Source organism: Castor canadensis, chromosome 10 (genome assembly GCF_047511655.1).
Source record: "Castor canadensis chromosome 10, mCasCan1.hap1v2, whole genome shotgun sequence".
Lineage (NCBI taxonomy): Eukaryota > Metazoa > Chordata > Mammalia > Rodentia > Castoridae > Castor > Castor canadensis.
In genome coordinates, this window is record NC_133395.1 from 99510521 (window position 1) to 99525878 (window position 15358).

Consider the following 15358-nt stretch of genomic DNA (forward strand, 5'->3'; position numbering starts at 1 on the left):
CTGTTTAGATGGTGTTTGCCTAGAACCAATCTCAATAACCTGTTGAGTTACATCCCAGGAAGTATATGTTAACACACGCTGCTTTATGTCTAGGGGATGAGTCTAGGTGATAAACTGGTCAACATATTTCATTGATGTTGCTTAGGATTTGAAGAATAGTTAGCATTGAGGTATTATTTGAGAGAGTAAAGTTTGTGAAACATTTTATTAGAAAATAAAAAAGTGAGAGAAAAAATAAGAAAGGAGTAAGAGAAACAAAGATATTAAAATCTTTATTTAAAAAATAAGAAAGCAAAAAGGGAGGAAGTCCACATGATGGAAACCAAAAAAATCATTCCAGCAGCCAGTCATTACTCAGGTCGCAGCTCTGGCTGGAACGTGTTTGGGGTGTACTGTCATAGGGTGTGGAGCTCTGTGGTCTGAAAGTGTAGAGAAGAGATATGAAAATCCAGGTAAGGCAACTGACAAGATATCAAAGACTTCCGGCTAAGGCACACTATTTAGACAGTGTTTAAGAGCATCCATGATTCTCTTTCAACATCAGTTAGAAATCTGAGAGCAAGTAGAGTGTTCTATTCTGTTCACACATCTTGTTTAGTTTGGGGGAAAATGGAATTTTCTAGATTCTGTTGAAATAGTCCCACAACTTGGAAAGTACCTTGCACAAAGCCTGGCTCAGAATGAGCTTTCAGTGACTGGTTGCTACCAGAATTAAAACTTAGGTCCTTTGTCTCCCGCTCTCCCCAGGCAGGACACAAAAGGGATGAACAAAGGGCTTGGGCACCTGAGAGTAGAAGGAAGTGAGAGCTGGCCAGTCCTGTGACTTGGTTGCTTGCACTTCCTGCATGGGCAAGGAATAGCTTCAAGGAGCTACTATCTCACGTTCCAGAGTAAAGCGGACATGGGCACTGACCTTCTGTAAAGAGTGTGATGTTTTGAATGTCTAACGACTGTTTTTAAGGTTAAGCCTCTGTATTGTCCATAAGAATCAAAAAACAACAAAAAAGAGAACCTGCGTAACATGACTTTTCATAAGTAGAATCAAATGACTTATAGTTTTCCTTAGAGAATAATGAAAAATTATGTTTATGAAGACATATTTACTGCCATGGAAAACTTTTAGTGGATGACATTAAGAAGAAAACAAACGAGAAGCTATAAAGCCGTAAACAGTTTGTGCTTGTGTATGTACATGTATTTTTAAAAAATTGAACACAGAACCCCCAAACAATAAGAAAAAAGGCCTTTTTGATCTTTAGAAGGAAGTGTTATACCATTCAAGAAACTTGTAGTACTTATATAATTACACTTTTTTTTTCATTTTTCAGACATTAGTAAATTTAGTTGGTGCCCGAGACACTAATGTCCTGTTGGGTGCTCTTTTGGCGCTGGCTAGCTTAGCAGAAAGGTAAGTATATTTTAATCCATTCTGCTGATACGGCAGTTTAGTGGGAGAGGTGAAGAACAGATCAGTTGCTTTGTCAACTGTTTAGTTAAAATTTAGTTCTTTAAAAAGTGTGAAATAACATTTATATGTTGAAGTGGATCCTTGGGAAAACATACCATTTTCAACTTGGAAAGGCAAACCAGGGTTTAAATTTTTCCTTTTCTTCCTGACCTGAAATATTTACCAAGTCTTTTCATACAATTTTCAGTTGCTTCTACTTTCAAAATTACCATAGTATTTCTTTGCCTTCTGAATCACCCTGGCCTGCTTTCTTCATTCTTATCTGTGCATTTATTTTAATATACAGAACATTTAAAAACATTTTTGTCTTTAAAACGTGTTTAGAAGACCTATCCTCTTAGAAATGTCATTGTTTTAAGAGAGCTTTAATGTATTTTTACACCAATAGGTAGATCATTTTTTTGTGAGCAATGAATGATTCCTGCTTTTGCTTTGTTTTTCCTCTTAAGATAATGAGAATCAGGATATTAAATAAACAGATATAGTAAAATATGTTTTTAGTAATTACTAATATTTTAAAATTTATAGTCCAGAATGTAGGGAGAAGATAAGTGAACTCAACATTGTAGAAAATCTATTGATGATTCTGCATGAATATGACTTGCTTTGCAAAAGGTAGGGTTGCTGGTAATTGAAACCATGTTTCCTATTTGATGCAAATGTTGATGGTTATTTGTATTATGTAATCTTATTTGTATTGCTAATGGAATATCATGAGTCAGCTTGGCAGTTTTTTCTGTTTAAGCTTAAAAAAGTGGCACAAAATGTGGATTAATTTATCTTCAGTGCTGAATTACTTCTAGATTAGGGCATAGAATCTAATTATATTATTAATACTTTTGCTTATTGCATTTTTTTATTGTGCTGGGTGGGGGTACATTGTGGCATTCATAGAAGTTCTTATAATCTATCAAATACATCCTATTTGAATTCGCCCCCTCCACTATTCTCCTTTTGTTTATTGCATTTATTTACATAATTTTTTAGGGCAAGAAATTCTAAGCAGCTCTATTTTTAGTAATTTCAGATTGTGTGTGGAATAAATGATTGAGTTGTTCAAATCCATTGTGCATAGGGAAGTGAAAGGAATTAAGATAGTGGCTGACTTGTTTTGTGATCACCTGTTATCACAAAGCAGAATCAAGAATCAAATGGATTCACTTTTACTTGAGTGGTATATTGCTGTAAAGGATCAGTGTATTCAGACAGGTGCTAGGTTGTGTTTCAACTTGCAATCTATATTATTTGACATTTATTTTAGTCATAATTCTCTAAGGAGCCAAGACAGACAACAGGAATTCCAAGTAATGAAGCCCTGACACGTCTAGTAATTTGTTTGGATTCTTCTTCAAAGCTGACTGAACACCGTGCTACAAGAGCATTAAATATAGGTGGGAGTCTTGTACTTACAGACTTGGGTATTTGAACTTATTCACCCAACAAACAAGGTGCTAGACTGTGCACTAGGTTTTGGGAAACCAAAGATGAGTAAGGTCTGAGTGTATAGTGTAGGGGAGGGGACCAAACAGACAAGTCACAGGTTTCTTAACAGTGTCATGGGTGCTGTGGCAGATAGCATAGGCAGGGTACCTTGGGAACATAGAGCAGAGACCTCCCAGTGGGAGTGAGGGGTCATGCCAGGTTTTCTGAAGGTAGGAGAGATGTCTAGGCACAGAGAGAGAGAGCAAGCGAAAACAGAATGTACTCTCACATGGAGGCACAATGTTAGACGTGTGAGAGGGAAGTGCATGGTGAGGCACAGTTCACCAAAGCAGGGAGTGAGTCAGAAAACTAGAGCAGACAGTTAAGGGCAAGTCAAAACTATAGCTAAACTTTGATCTGTGCTTTCTATATGCCAAGGCATGTTCTAAACACTTTTTTTTTTTTTGGTGGTGGTGGCACTGGGGTTTGAACTTGGGCTTCATACTTGCTAGGCAGGTGTTTTACCTCTTGACCCATGTTTGCAGCCTGTTTTGCTTTCGTTGTTTGTCAGAGAGGGTCCCACAGTTTGCCTGGGACCAGCCTCAGATTTGATCCCTCTACTTCTGCCTCCCATATAACTAAGATTATAGGTGTACACTGCCATGTCTGGGCTTATTTTTTGAGATATGGTCTAGCTAAGTTTTCCCCAGGCTTGCCTCAAACTGAGACCCTCCCATTAAGTAGCTGGGAATACAGGCATGCACTACTTCTATGCCTGACCTCTAAACACTTTTGTATGAAAACTCATTTGTTCTGTACAATAACTAATATTTTTTTCATATGTTATAGATGAAGCAACTCATGTTTATCCAGAGCTTTGTGTGCTAAAAATGAGTATTTGAACGTGAAAATTATGGAGACTCCCAGAGAGATTTTAAGCATGATCACATTAATTTTTTTGAAAGCTCTGATAGCCACACTTTGATATCTACTTACAATAAGCAGACAATGCTTGTTTTAGAAAGTCTGAGAGGATAAAGCATATTGCTTACCAAAGAACACATGTTTTTAATGTTAGAACAATAAAGTATGGAAGGGAGAGGAGCCACAGAAAACAGGCTCTTGAATCATAAAGCGATGTGGGAATGAGAACATCCAAGAGGTAGATGAGAGGGGCTTAGATCTCAAGCACAATCAAGGATCACAGGATGGAAGAGCAGTGGATTTATCTTGTTACATGACTTCCTTTTTTTTTGTTGTTGTTCATTTATTTACATGTGCATACATTGTTTGGGTCATTTCTCCACCCTGCCCCCTCTCCCACCATTCCCCGCCTTCCACACCGCCCCCTCAGTTTCAGGCAGGTCCCATTCTGCCTTTGTGACTGACTTTGTTGAAGAAATGACATAAACATAATAAGGAAGACAAAGCGTTTTTGCTAGTTGAGTTAAGGATAGCTACACAGAGAGATGCCTACTAATGCTGTCATGTACCCATGTGTTACGACCCGTGTTGATTCAACTCTAATTGATCTTTACATTGATTCCTGATCCCCTGCTAGTGATAACCTGTCATTTTAAGGTTTCTGTATTAGTTCCTCTGGAGTGGGGACATCAAATGCTTTCATGTTTTGGGTTTTCTACCTATTCCTATATCTCCCGTATGTGCTCTCCCCATTCCTTGTGATCCAAGTCCGCCGACAACATTGCTGCATTTGTCCTAGATCTAAAATCCTCATATAAGGGAGAACATATGATTTTTGGTCTTCTGAGGCTGGCTGACCTCACTCAGAATGATGTTCTCCAGTTCCATCCATTTACCAGCGAATGATAACATTTCGCTCTTCTTCATGGCTGAGTAAAATTCCATTGTGTATAGATACCACATTTTCTTGATCCATTCATCAGTAGTGGGGCATCTTGGTTGTTTCCATAACTTGGCTATTGTGAATAGCACTGCAATAAACCTGGGTGTGCAGATGCCTCTGGAATAATCTGTGTTGTATTTCTTTGGGTATATCCCCAGGAGTGGGATTGCTGGATCATATGGCAGATCTGTGTTTAGATTTTTAAGAAGTCTCCAAATTTTTTTCCAGAGTGGTTGTACCAGCTTGCATTCCCACCAGCAGTGGATTAGGGTTGCTTTTTTCCCATGTCCTCACCAGCCCTTGTTGTGGGTGGTGTTTTTGATGATGGCTATTCTAACAGCGGTGAGGTAGAATCTTAGTGTGGTTTTGATTTGCATTTCCTTTATGGCCAGAGGTGGTGAGCATTTTTTCATGTGTTTTTTGGCCATTTGAATTTCTTCTTTTGAAAAAGTTCTGTTTAGTTCAGTTGCCCATTTCTGAATTGGTTCATTGATTTTAGGAGAGTTTAGTTTTTTGAGTTCCCTGTATATTCTGGTTATCAGTCCTTTGTCAGATGTATAGCTGGCAAACATTTTCTCCCACTTTGTGGGTGGTCTCTTCAGTTTAGAGACCATTTCTTTTGTTGTGCAGAAGCTTTTTAATTTCATGAAGTCCCATTTATTCATCCTTTCTCTTAGTTGCTGGGCTGCTGGGGTTCTATTGAGGAAGTCCTTACCTATACCTATTTGTTCCAGAGTGTTTCCTGCTCCTTCCTGTACTAACTTCAGAGTTTCAGGTCTGATATTTAGGTCCTTGATCCATTTTGAGTTGATACTAGTACAGGGTGATAAACATGGATCTAGTTTCAGTTTCTTGCAAACAGGTAACCACTTTTCCCAGCAACATTTGTTGAAGAGGCTGTCTTTTCTCCATCATATATTTTTGGCACCTTTGTCAAAAATGAGGTGGGTGTAGTTGTGTGGGTTCATATCTGGGTCCTCTGTTCTGTTCCACTGGTCTTCATGTCTGTTTTTGTGCCAGTACCATGCTGTTTTTATTGCTATTGCTTTGTAATATATTTTGAAGTCTGGTATTGTGATACCTCCTGCATTGCTCTTTTTGCTGAGTATTGCCTTGGCTATTCATAGTCTCTTATGTTCCAAATGAACTTTAGGGTAGATTTTTCAATCTCTGTGATGAAAGTCAGTGGGATTCTGATGGGAATTGCATTAAACATGTAGATTGCTTTCAGTAGTATAGCCATTTTTACTATGTTGATTCTACCGATCCATGAGCACGAGAGATCTTTCTACCTTCAGTTGTCTTCCTTGATCTCTTTCTTCAGGAGTTTGTAATTCTCCTTGTAGAGGTCATTCACATTCTTTGTTAAATTTACTCCTAGGTGTTCGATTTTTTTTTTTTTTGAGGCTATTGTGAATGGAATTGATTCCATGTGTTCCTTCTCAGTTTGTTCATTGTTGGTGTATAGAAAAGCTAATGATTTTGTAGGTTGATTTTTGTATCCTGCCACCGTATTGTAGCTGTTTATGGTATCTTTCTCGGTAGAGTTTTTTGGGTCTTTAAGGTATAGGATCATATCATCTGCAAATAAGGATATTTTGACAGTTTCTTTACCTATTTATATTCCTTTTATTTCTTCTTCTTGCCTAATTGCTCTGGCTAGAAATTCCAGTACTATGTGGAATAGGAGTGGGGAGAGTGGGCATCCTTGTCTCATTCCTGATTTTAGGGGAATGGTTTCAGTTTTTCACTGTTAAATATGATGTTTGCTGTAGGTTTGTCATATATAGTCTTTACAATGTTGAGGTACATTCCTTCTATTCCTAGTTATTCTTAGAGTTTTTATCATGAAGTGGTGTTGGATCTTGTCGAAGGCTTTTTCTGCATCTATTGAGATGATCAAGTGGTTTTGTCTTTGCTTCTATTGATATGCTGTATTACATTTATAGATTTGAGTATGTTGAACCACCTGTGCATCCCTCGGATGAAGCCAACTTGGTCGTGGTGAAGGATCTTTCTGATGTATTGTTGGACTTAGTTTGCCATTATTTTATTGAGGATTTTTGCATCGATGTTCATTAGGGAAATTGGCCTATAGTTCTCCTTTTTGGAGGTGTCTTTGTCTGATTTTGGGATGAGAGTAATGTTGGCTTCATAAAATGAGTTAGGCAGTGTTCCTTCCTGTTCTATTTTGTGGAACAGTTTAAGGAGAGTTGGTATTAGTTCTTCTTTCAATGTCTGCTAGTATTCAGCAGAGAATCCATCAGGTCCTGGACTTTTCTTTTTTGGGAGGCTCTTGATGGCAGCTTCAATTACTTTTTGTATTATAGATCTATTCAGGTGATTAATATCCTCTTGGTTCAGTTTTGGGTGGTTGTAAGTTTGTAGAAATATGTCCATTTCTTCAAGATTTTCAAATTTATTAGAATATAGGCTCTCAAAGTAGTCTCTGATGATTTCCTGGACTTCCGTGTTATATCTCCTTTTGAATTTCTGATTTTACTGATTTGGGTTTTTTCTCTCTTCATTTTAGTTAGGTTTGCCAGGGGTCTGTTAATCTTACTTATTTTTTCAAAGAACCAGCTTTTTGTTTCATTGATTCTTTGTATGTTTTCTTTTGCCTCTATTTCATTGATTTCAGCCCTTATATTAATTATTTCTTTCCTTCTGCTTGTTTTGGGGTTTGTTTGTTCTTGTTTTTCTAGGAGTTTCAGCTGTAGTGTTAAGGTCATTGATTTGATGAGATCTTTCTGTCCTTTTGATATATGCTCTTATGGCTATAAACTTTCCTCTTAGGACTGCCTTTGCTGTGTCTCATAGGTTCTGGTAGGTCGTGTTTTCATTTTCATTAACTTCCAAGAACCTTTAAATTTCCTCTTTTATTTCATTAGTGACCTATTCATCATTGAGCAATGTGTTGTTCAGCTTCCAATTGTTTCCGTGTTTTCTAGTTTTAATGCATTGTGGTCAACAGAATTATGGGATTATTTCTGTTTTCTTACATTTGCTGAGGCTTGCTTTGTGCCCTAAGATAAGATCAGTTTTGGAAAAGGTTCCATGCTGAGAAGAATGTATATTGTGCAGAAGTTGTATGAAATATTCTGTGGACATCAGCTAGGTCCATTTGATCTATGGTGTGATTTAATTCTAGACTTTATTGATTTTTTGTTTGGATGACCTGTATATTGGTGATAGGGGAGTATTAAAGTCTCCCACTACCACTGTGTTGGGGTCAATATATGCTTTTAAGCACTTCAGAGTATGATTGGTGAAATTGGGTGCATTGATGTTGGGTGCATATAGGTTGATAATTGTTATTTCCTTTTGGTGAATTTCCCCTTTTATTAATATAGAGTGTCCTTCTTTATCTCATTTGATCAAAGTAGGTTTGAAGTCTACTTTGTCCGAGATAAGTATTGCTACCCCTGCCTGTTTTCGAGGACCATTGGCTTGGTAAATCTTCTTCCAGCCTTTCACTCTCAGCCAGTGCTTGTTTCTGTCAATGAGGTGGGTCTCCTGTAGGCAGCAGATTGTTGGATCTTCCTTTTTAATCCAGTTTGCAATCAGTGTCTTTTGGTGGGGGAATTAAGTCCATTAACATTCAGTGTTAGTATTGATAAATACATGGTGATTCCTGTCATTTAGGTATATTTGTTGAGTAAGGGGTTGATTGTGTGCAGCTGAATCAGTGATACTCTTTGCTTTCTTGCCTTTTTTCCTCCTGTGGTTTGGTTTTGCCTGCCCTTTCATGGTTTTGTTTGCTTTCATTTTCTGTGTGTAGAATTCCTTGGAGAATCTTTTGTAGTGGTGGCTTGGTGGTCATATATTGTTTGGTTTTTGCTTGTCATGGAAGACTTTTATTGTTCTTTCTATTTTGAATGATGGTTTTGCTGGGTAGAGCATCCTAGGGTTGAAGTTATTTTCATTCACTGCCCAGAAGACCTCACTCCATGCTCTTCTTGCTTTTAAGGTTTCCATTGAGAAATCTGCTGTGATTTTGATGGGTTTACCTGTGTATGTTATTTGTTTTCTCTCTCTTACAGCCTTCAATATTCTTTATTTAGTCTCTGTACTTGTTGTTTTAATGATAATATGTCATGGGGTAGTTCTATTTTGGTCAGGTCTGTTCAGTGTTGTGGAGGCTTCCTGTACCTGAATGGGCATTCTTTTCTCTAGATTTGGGAAGTTTTCTGTTATTATTTTGTTGAATGTATTACACATTCCTTTTGCTTGCACCTCTTCCCCTTCTTCAATGCCCATGATTCTCAGGTTTGGTCTTTTGATGGAGTCAGTGAATTCTTGCATTTTCTTTTCACAGGTCTTGAGTTCTTTAACTAATAGTTCTTCAGTTTTTCCTTTAATTGCCATTTCATCTTCAATTTCTGGATTCTGTCTTCTGTTTGTTCTATTCTGCTGGAATGACCCTCCATTTTGTTTTGTATTTGTTTCATTCTTTTTTCTGAGGTTTTCCATATCTTGGGTTACTTCCTCTTTAATGTCAGTTTTTAACTTTAATTCATTTATCTCTCTGTGGTGGTCTCAGTTTCAGTTTGGTGTTCATTTAGGGCTCCTATGATTTCATTTATTTGGTTTTGTATTTTCTCATATTCTTTATTTTTGTCCTCCTGGAATTTCTTGAGTGCCTTCTGTACATTTTGGTTGACCATGTCTAGTAACATCTCTATGAAATTCTCATTAATTACTTGTAGGATTTCTTCTTTCAGGGTGTTCTTGTGGGCTTTGTTGGGTTCCTTGGTATAGTTTACCTTTGTTTTATTGGAGTCTGGGTCTGGGTATCCATTTTCTTCATTTTTCTCTAAATCCTGCAGTACTTTATTTTTTAAGGGAGAATAGTTTCCTTCCCTTTTTCTTCTTCCCATATCTCCACTAGGTAACATTTCTATCCCTGAACTATGTGTACTTTAGTATTAGCTGGGTAGCAATATTAATACTAACAAAACCAAGAAAGAAGGATAAAAAAGAGAGAGAGATGGAAAGATAAAAGGATTAGAATAGTGAAGAAAAGAGAAAAAAGAAAATGTTAGAGATCGTGGATGATCAAACAGTAAACCAGGCAGCAAATCCCTTAAAGAAGGGAAAAAAATAAAAATTGAAAATTAAAAAAGAAATCACCAGTTCTGAGACAGTAGAATTGCAGTCTTAGTTGTTCTGCTGCTAGTTCTTTAGCATCCAGACCTGTCTGTGTGTGTCTCTTAGGTATGTTTGGAGCCTTCCTGTGGCAAGTGGACGGTGGGTGTGGGGCCTTGGGTGGAGGCCTTTAGCTGAGGTGAAGTAGCGGGCCTTTGGAGCATGGGCTTGGTGTGCCTGAAGGGTATAGGGCAGTGGAGTGGAGATACTGCATGTCTGTGTATCCCTGGCTTGACAGGCTTGGGGGGCATGGTCCAGCAGAATGGAGATCGTGTGTGTGGGTCCCCTGCTTGGCAGGCCTTAGGGGCATAGCCTTGCAGAGTGAATATTGTGCAGGGCTATGCAGGCTTTGGGGCATGGCCAGCAAAGCAGAGATCGTGCAGTTCTGGGGAGTGCAGCCCAGCCAGAGGGAGCTCCTGCAGAGCTGTGCAGGCCTTGGGAGACTGGCGGGCAAAGCAGAGATCGTGCAGGGCTGGGGACAGTGGCCCAGCCAGACAGAGCTCCTGCAGGGCTGTGCAGGCCTGTGGTGGGGGTGGGGGACGTGGCCTGGAGGAGATGGTAAGTGTCTGTGGATCCCTGGCCTTAAGGGCTCATCCCATGGAGATCCTGAAGTTCTGAGGGGTGGGAGTTTGGAGTAGCACAGCCCTGGTGGGGCAAAGGAGCAGAGCTGGAGGATTGGAGATCCCATGGTGTATGGAGCAGCAGCTCTGCGGGCCTATGGGGCGGGGCCTGGAGTGCAGCACCTGCTATTCTTTTAGTGTATGGTGGGGTGGAGAGGCCTCCCAGGATCTAGGGGCTCAGCATGCTGATGTTTCAGCTCTCCCTGGTGTTTTACCTCATTCAAGCAAGTCTCCAGCTTCTTGTCAAAGTCCATGGATCACGGAGGTCAGAAGGTCTGTGGCTGTTCCAGTCGCCATCTTGGATCTCCACTGCATGACTTTCAAGGGAATTAATTAATCCTAGCAGTTATCCAGGAAGTGAAGAATACTAAGAGCTCTTGACTGGCAGTGTCAAGGCATGGAAAGAGAAGGAAGGGTCTCAGATGGGCCTTTTGACTTAGGAAATTGAGAGGGTTGTGATGTCATGAGTCCAGATGGGGATGTGAGAGGAAGATCACATTTCGGGAGGAGGATAATGATGTTGAGTTTAGATACAGTGTGGTGACCACTTGTGGAATATCTTTGTGGCCAAAACTTATGGAGATTATGTGCTGTACCTGCCTGGCCTTATCAAGGTGACAGGGATTCAAGAACTTATGAAAAATGGGAATGGATGATGCCATCCAGGGAGAGTGTTTACAGTGTGAGACTGGAGGATTAAGGATGATTCTATGAAAACTCTGTTTCAAAATGGTTCATGGCTCAGCAGTACTTACATCTTTGCCACTGTTAATTTTATTCACCGGATAATCACTGGGCACTTTAGACCTGATTCCCCTGCATTGTAGAGTTTTTGACATTTTCTTTGAATATCTTATTTTTGCAACCACATAGTAAATTTCTTAAGACTAGAATAAAGTTTTTCTTACTTCTTTTACTTATAGCACTGTGTGAGTCACATTGTTTGTACTCACTACCTAATAGGATTTTTTAACCAGCAAACTATGACTCACAGGCCTTATTTGACCCCCTTGTTCTTGTAAATAAAGATTTATTGTAATTCAGTCATGCTGAATTACAACGTATTATCTATGGCTGTTTTCTTTTTCTTTTATTATTCATATGTGCATACAAGGCTTGGGTCATTTCTCCCCCCTGCCCCCACCCCCTCCCTTACCATCCACTCTGCCCCCTCCCTCTCCCCTGCCCAATACCCAGCAGAAACTATTTTGCGCTCATTTCTAATTTTGTTGTACAGAGAGTATAAGCAATAACAGGAAGGAACAAGGGTTTTTGCTGGTTGAGATAAGGATAGCTATACAGGGCATTGACTTAGTACAGTGCAGTACTAACATTTGTTTCCCTGGTTTTACCAGGAATTCAATAGTTTTTTTGTTTTGTTTTGTTTTGTTTGGAACACTGGGGATCTGAACTCAGAGCATACACCTTGAGCCACTACGCCTGCCCCCTTTATTTATTTATTTATTCATTTTTGATGGGTTTTTTCGAGATAGGGACTCGGGCTAGCTTGGAACAAGGACCCTTCTGATCTCTGCCTCTCTGATTTCCTGTGCGTGGGTGTTACCTTCTAGGTTAATTCTTTTTGATCTAACCTTTTCTCTAGTACCTGTTCCCCTTTTCCTATTGGCCTCAGTTGCTTTTAAGGTATCTGCTTTAGTTTCTCTGCACTGTTTTCATGCTGTCTTGGCACAGTTGAGTCATTCTCCTAGGCATTGTATGGCTAACCAAGCCAAAAATATTTGCCTTTGTTCTTGTCAAAATGGGTGTCGATGCATGACTTAGAAAACGTTAAGTTTTGTATGCGGGGATGATAGCTCTGATGTACACGCAAAGCCTTTAAGTCATGGTGCTATGATCCCTAGTATCACCCTCCCCTCCCCTTTCAGACTCACTGCAGAGTTACTGCGCCTCCTTTGTGCAGAACCCCAGGTGAAAGAGCAGGTGAAGCTTCATGAGGGGGTACCTGTCCTCCTCAGCCTGCTCCACTCTGACCACCTGAAGCTGCTCTGGAGTGTGGTCTGGATTCTAGTCCAGGTTTGTGAAGACCCTGAGACCAGTGTGGAAATTCGCATTTGGGGAGGCATCAAGCAGCTTCTTCATATTTTGCGAGGGTAAGTGTAGGCTCTGGCTTGCTTTGCCCTAATGGTCAGAGACTGGGGGCTCTATGACAAGATGACTATTGGGTACCTGCTCACTGTGCTCCTTTTTGCTCTGAGGTTTCTTTGGTTGGTCATCTTCTCTGAGTCATTCACACTTGTCATAGCATTCTCTAAATCAGTGTCACAGGCACTCACATTTTAGTCCTTAGGAAACCTGTGTGAGCAGCCTCCATTATGGAGTCAGCAGTGTACAAGTCCAGAAGTCTGCAGATTTAGGCTGAATGGAAAGCAGTCTAAAGACAAGTAAAGAATCTATTATGGAAAGCAGTGCACTAAGAAATAGAAAAACCAATAATTTATCTTTTCAGACATTAAGTAGAACATGAATTTATGAAATGAGATTCAAGATGAGATATAAGGCAGCAAAGGGGAGAAGATTGTGGCGCCAGGAAAGAAAATGAGGACTGAGTAAAATCCATAGAACTGATAGAGACCTGGAAGGTAGTGACTTGGAGGATAAGCTTTGTAAAGTTACACAGAACACAGAGGAGAAAGACAAGGGAGAGAGGGGAATTAGAAAATGAAAGCTGTGGTCAGCAGAACATGGGGTTTCAACCTGTGGATGTTGAGATTACTTGGGTAGCCAGTAAAAAAAAAAAAAATAGACCAAAGAGCTCAAAGATTTAATGGAAAAGAACTTTCCTAAAGTAAAGAATGACAGCAATTTCATTGAAAATTCAGAATAGTCGTGACTAAGATGTGTTCGAGTGAGTTGACTGCAGTGAAAAAGAAAGTTCAAGAAAAAGGTAGACTGGAGGTTTGGCTCAAGTGGTAGAGTACCTGTCTAGCAAGTGTGAGGCTCTGAGAAAGAAAGAAAGAAAAAAAAACACTTAAAAAGAAAAAGGTAGCCACGTGGAGCCATGGGGAAATAGTGTGGAGTCAGTTCAGAAACAGCAAAGAAGGGAAGGGGGAGTTGGGAAGCACAGGGGGAAGGGAATGGAGAGAGAAAGCACCTCCCACCACAGATAAAACTCAAGTCCATCTGGATTAGAAAGTGAAATATAAAGATAATGTGGGAGGAAACTTCACGATCTGCAAGATGTCACAAAGTTTTTAAACAGACCCAGAAGGGACTCACCATGAAGGGAAGCTGATAATGGTCTGGGGTTAACTTTTCTTTTTCAGAGATCGCAATTTTGTTTCTGATCGCTCCTCCATTGGAAGCCTGTCTAGTGCAAATGCTGCAGGCCGAATCCAGCAGCTTCATTTGTCAGAAGATTTAAGCCCTCGGGAAATACAAGAAAATACTTTTTCTCTTCAAGCAGGTATGTATATTATATTATTAGGTTTTATTATTTAATCCTGTTTAATTTCTTAGGTTGTTATTCCTAAAATTAATGTGATAGTGTTAATTAGACACAATTTGTAAGTTTACAAATGTAATGTTAAATCCATGTGGATGCCAGGAACTTCTTAGAACTGATGTTACACTGGAAGGTTAATTTTACATCCACCTTTCCATGTTCTGAACTCACAGAGAAGTAAATACAGGTGTTAGAGATAAGATAAGAGAAAACTAGCCTTATAACTGGTAAACTAGATTAAAGAATGCAACTTGATCTGGAGCCAGAATCATACTTTCTATAATTTTCTAGCTCTTGGGGCTTCCTCCTCAAGGGGAGAATCTCCAATACATACATCTATCTCACCAGGTGCAAGGGAGTGCCTTCTCCCCCGCCCCCCACCGCACCTGGTGAGCTCCAAGGAGAGGACAGAGGAAGATGCTGTTCTGAGTGGGACTTTTCACACTGAAGCAGCAGCAGCAGTTCATAGCACCTTCTTGGCAGAACTCCCTTGAGCAGTCATGCAGTCTGTGCCCTGCATGGAGCATTTCACCTTTGGGACAAGTGGGGCTTCAGTGCAGTGTGCTGCTAGCCAGGCTGGGGTACTGCAGGAGCCCACAGGATGGAGCAGAGAGGCATGGTGTGTGCCAGAAGAAGGTCAGGGAGATGCTAAGAGGGGAAGAGCAGGCAGAGTAGAGGGAAGGGGCAAGGGAGCCATGGCGTAGGAGAAAGCTGACCTTTGTTTCCTCCTGGAGAATAGAAAAGATGTTTCTTCAGAGATATGTGAGGTCAGGGAAGGAGGACCCCCTTCTCTTAGGTGTTTGTGCTCACTCTCCAATGGCCTCAGTCTCAGTACACAGGCTCAGGCTGGGGGATCTCTCTTGGATGGCTGCCCTAGAAGTCTAATCCAGCAGACTCTCGGAGTTCCTGATATTTCAGGGTCCTTTTAAAGAGTGGGGGAGATGGATGACAATAGAGGTCAAAAAGGTGGTCACCTGCTGATTGTTATAGCAGTGGTGATGCCTAGGAAGGGGCATCAGGGAGTCTCCGGGGGCTATAAACAGCCTCTATCTTCATCTGGGTGGGGGTGCTTTCAGGGTCTGTAGATGTGTTGAACTATACACTTAATATGGGCTTACTTTACACCTAAATAAAAATATAAATAAATACTAAATATAAATAAGAATTAAAAACACAATGTGTTAAGAGTAGGGCCTGAGTTTGCTTCCTCCTGCGCTGATCCCCACGTGGCCCTGGCTATGTCCTTCCCTCTTCAGGCTTCAGTTTCACTCATGAAGACGGTGATGACAATCACAGTATCAGTGTTAGGAGTTATTGTGAGAATTAACTGATGCTAAGGGCAAAGTCTTTACCAGAGTGCAAGGCTGGAT

At 40.2% G+C, this 15358-nt stretch overlaps 1 protein-coding gene across 12 annotated transcripts in view; it reads left to right on the forward strand.

Moving 5' to 3' along the window:
* Nek10 (NIMA related kinase 10) overlaps positions 1-15358 on the forward strand; it is a 260109-nt gene that overhangs the window by 58346 nt on the left and 186405 nt on the right. For all 12 annotated transcript variants that reach the window (XR_012436301.1, XR_012436303.1, XR_012436302.1 and 9 more), the window contains 4 exons: positions 1329-1408; positions 1997-2083; positions 12412-12636; positions 13810-13949. Coding sequence is in view for 9 of the 12 variants with exons in the window: in XM_074043773.1 (XP_073899874.1) it covers positions 1329-1408; positions 1997-2083; positions 12412-12636; positions 13810-13949 (532 nt within the window). In the remaining 3 variants the exon portion in view is untranslated. The remainder of the gene's footprint in view (positions 1-1328; positions 1409-1996; positions 2084-12411; positions 12637-13809; positions 13950-15358) is intronic.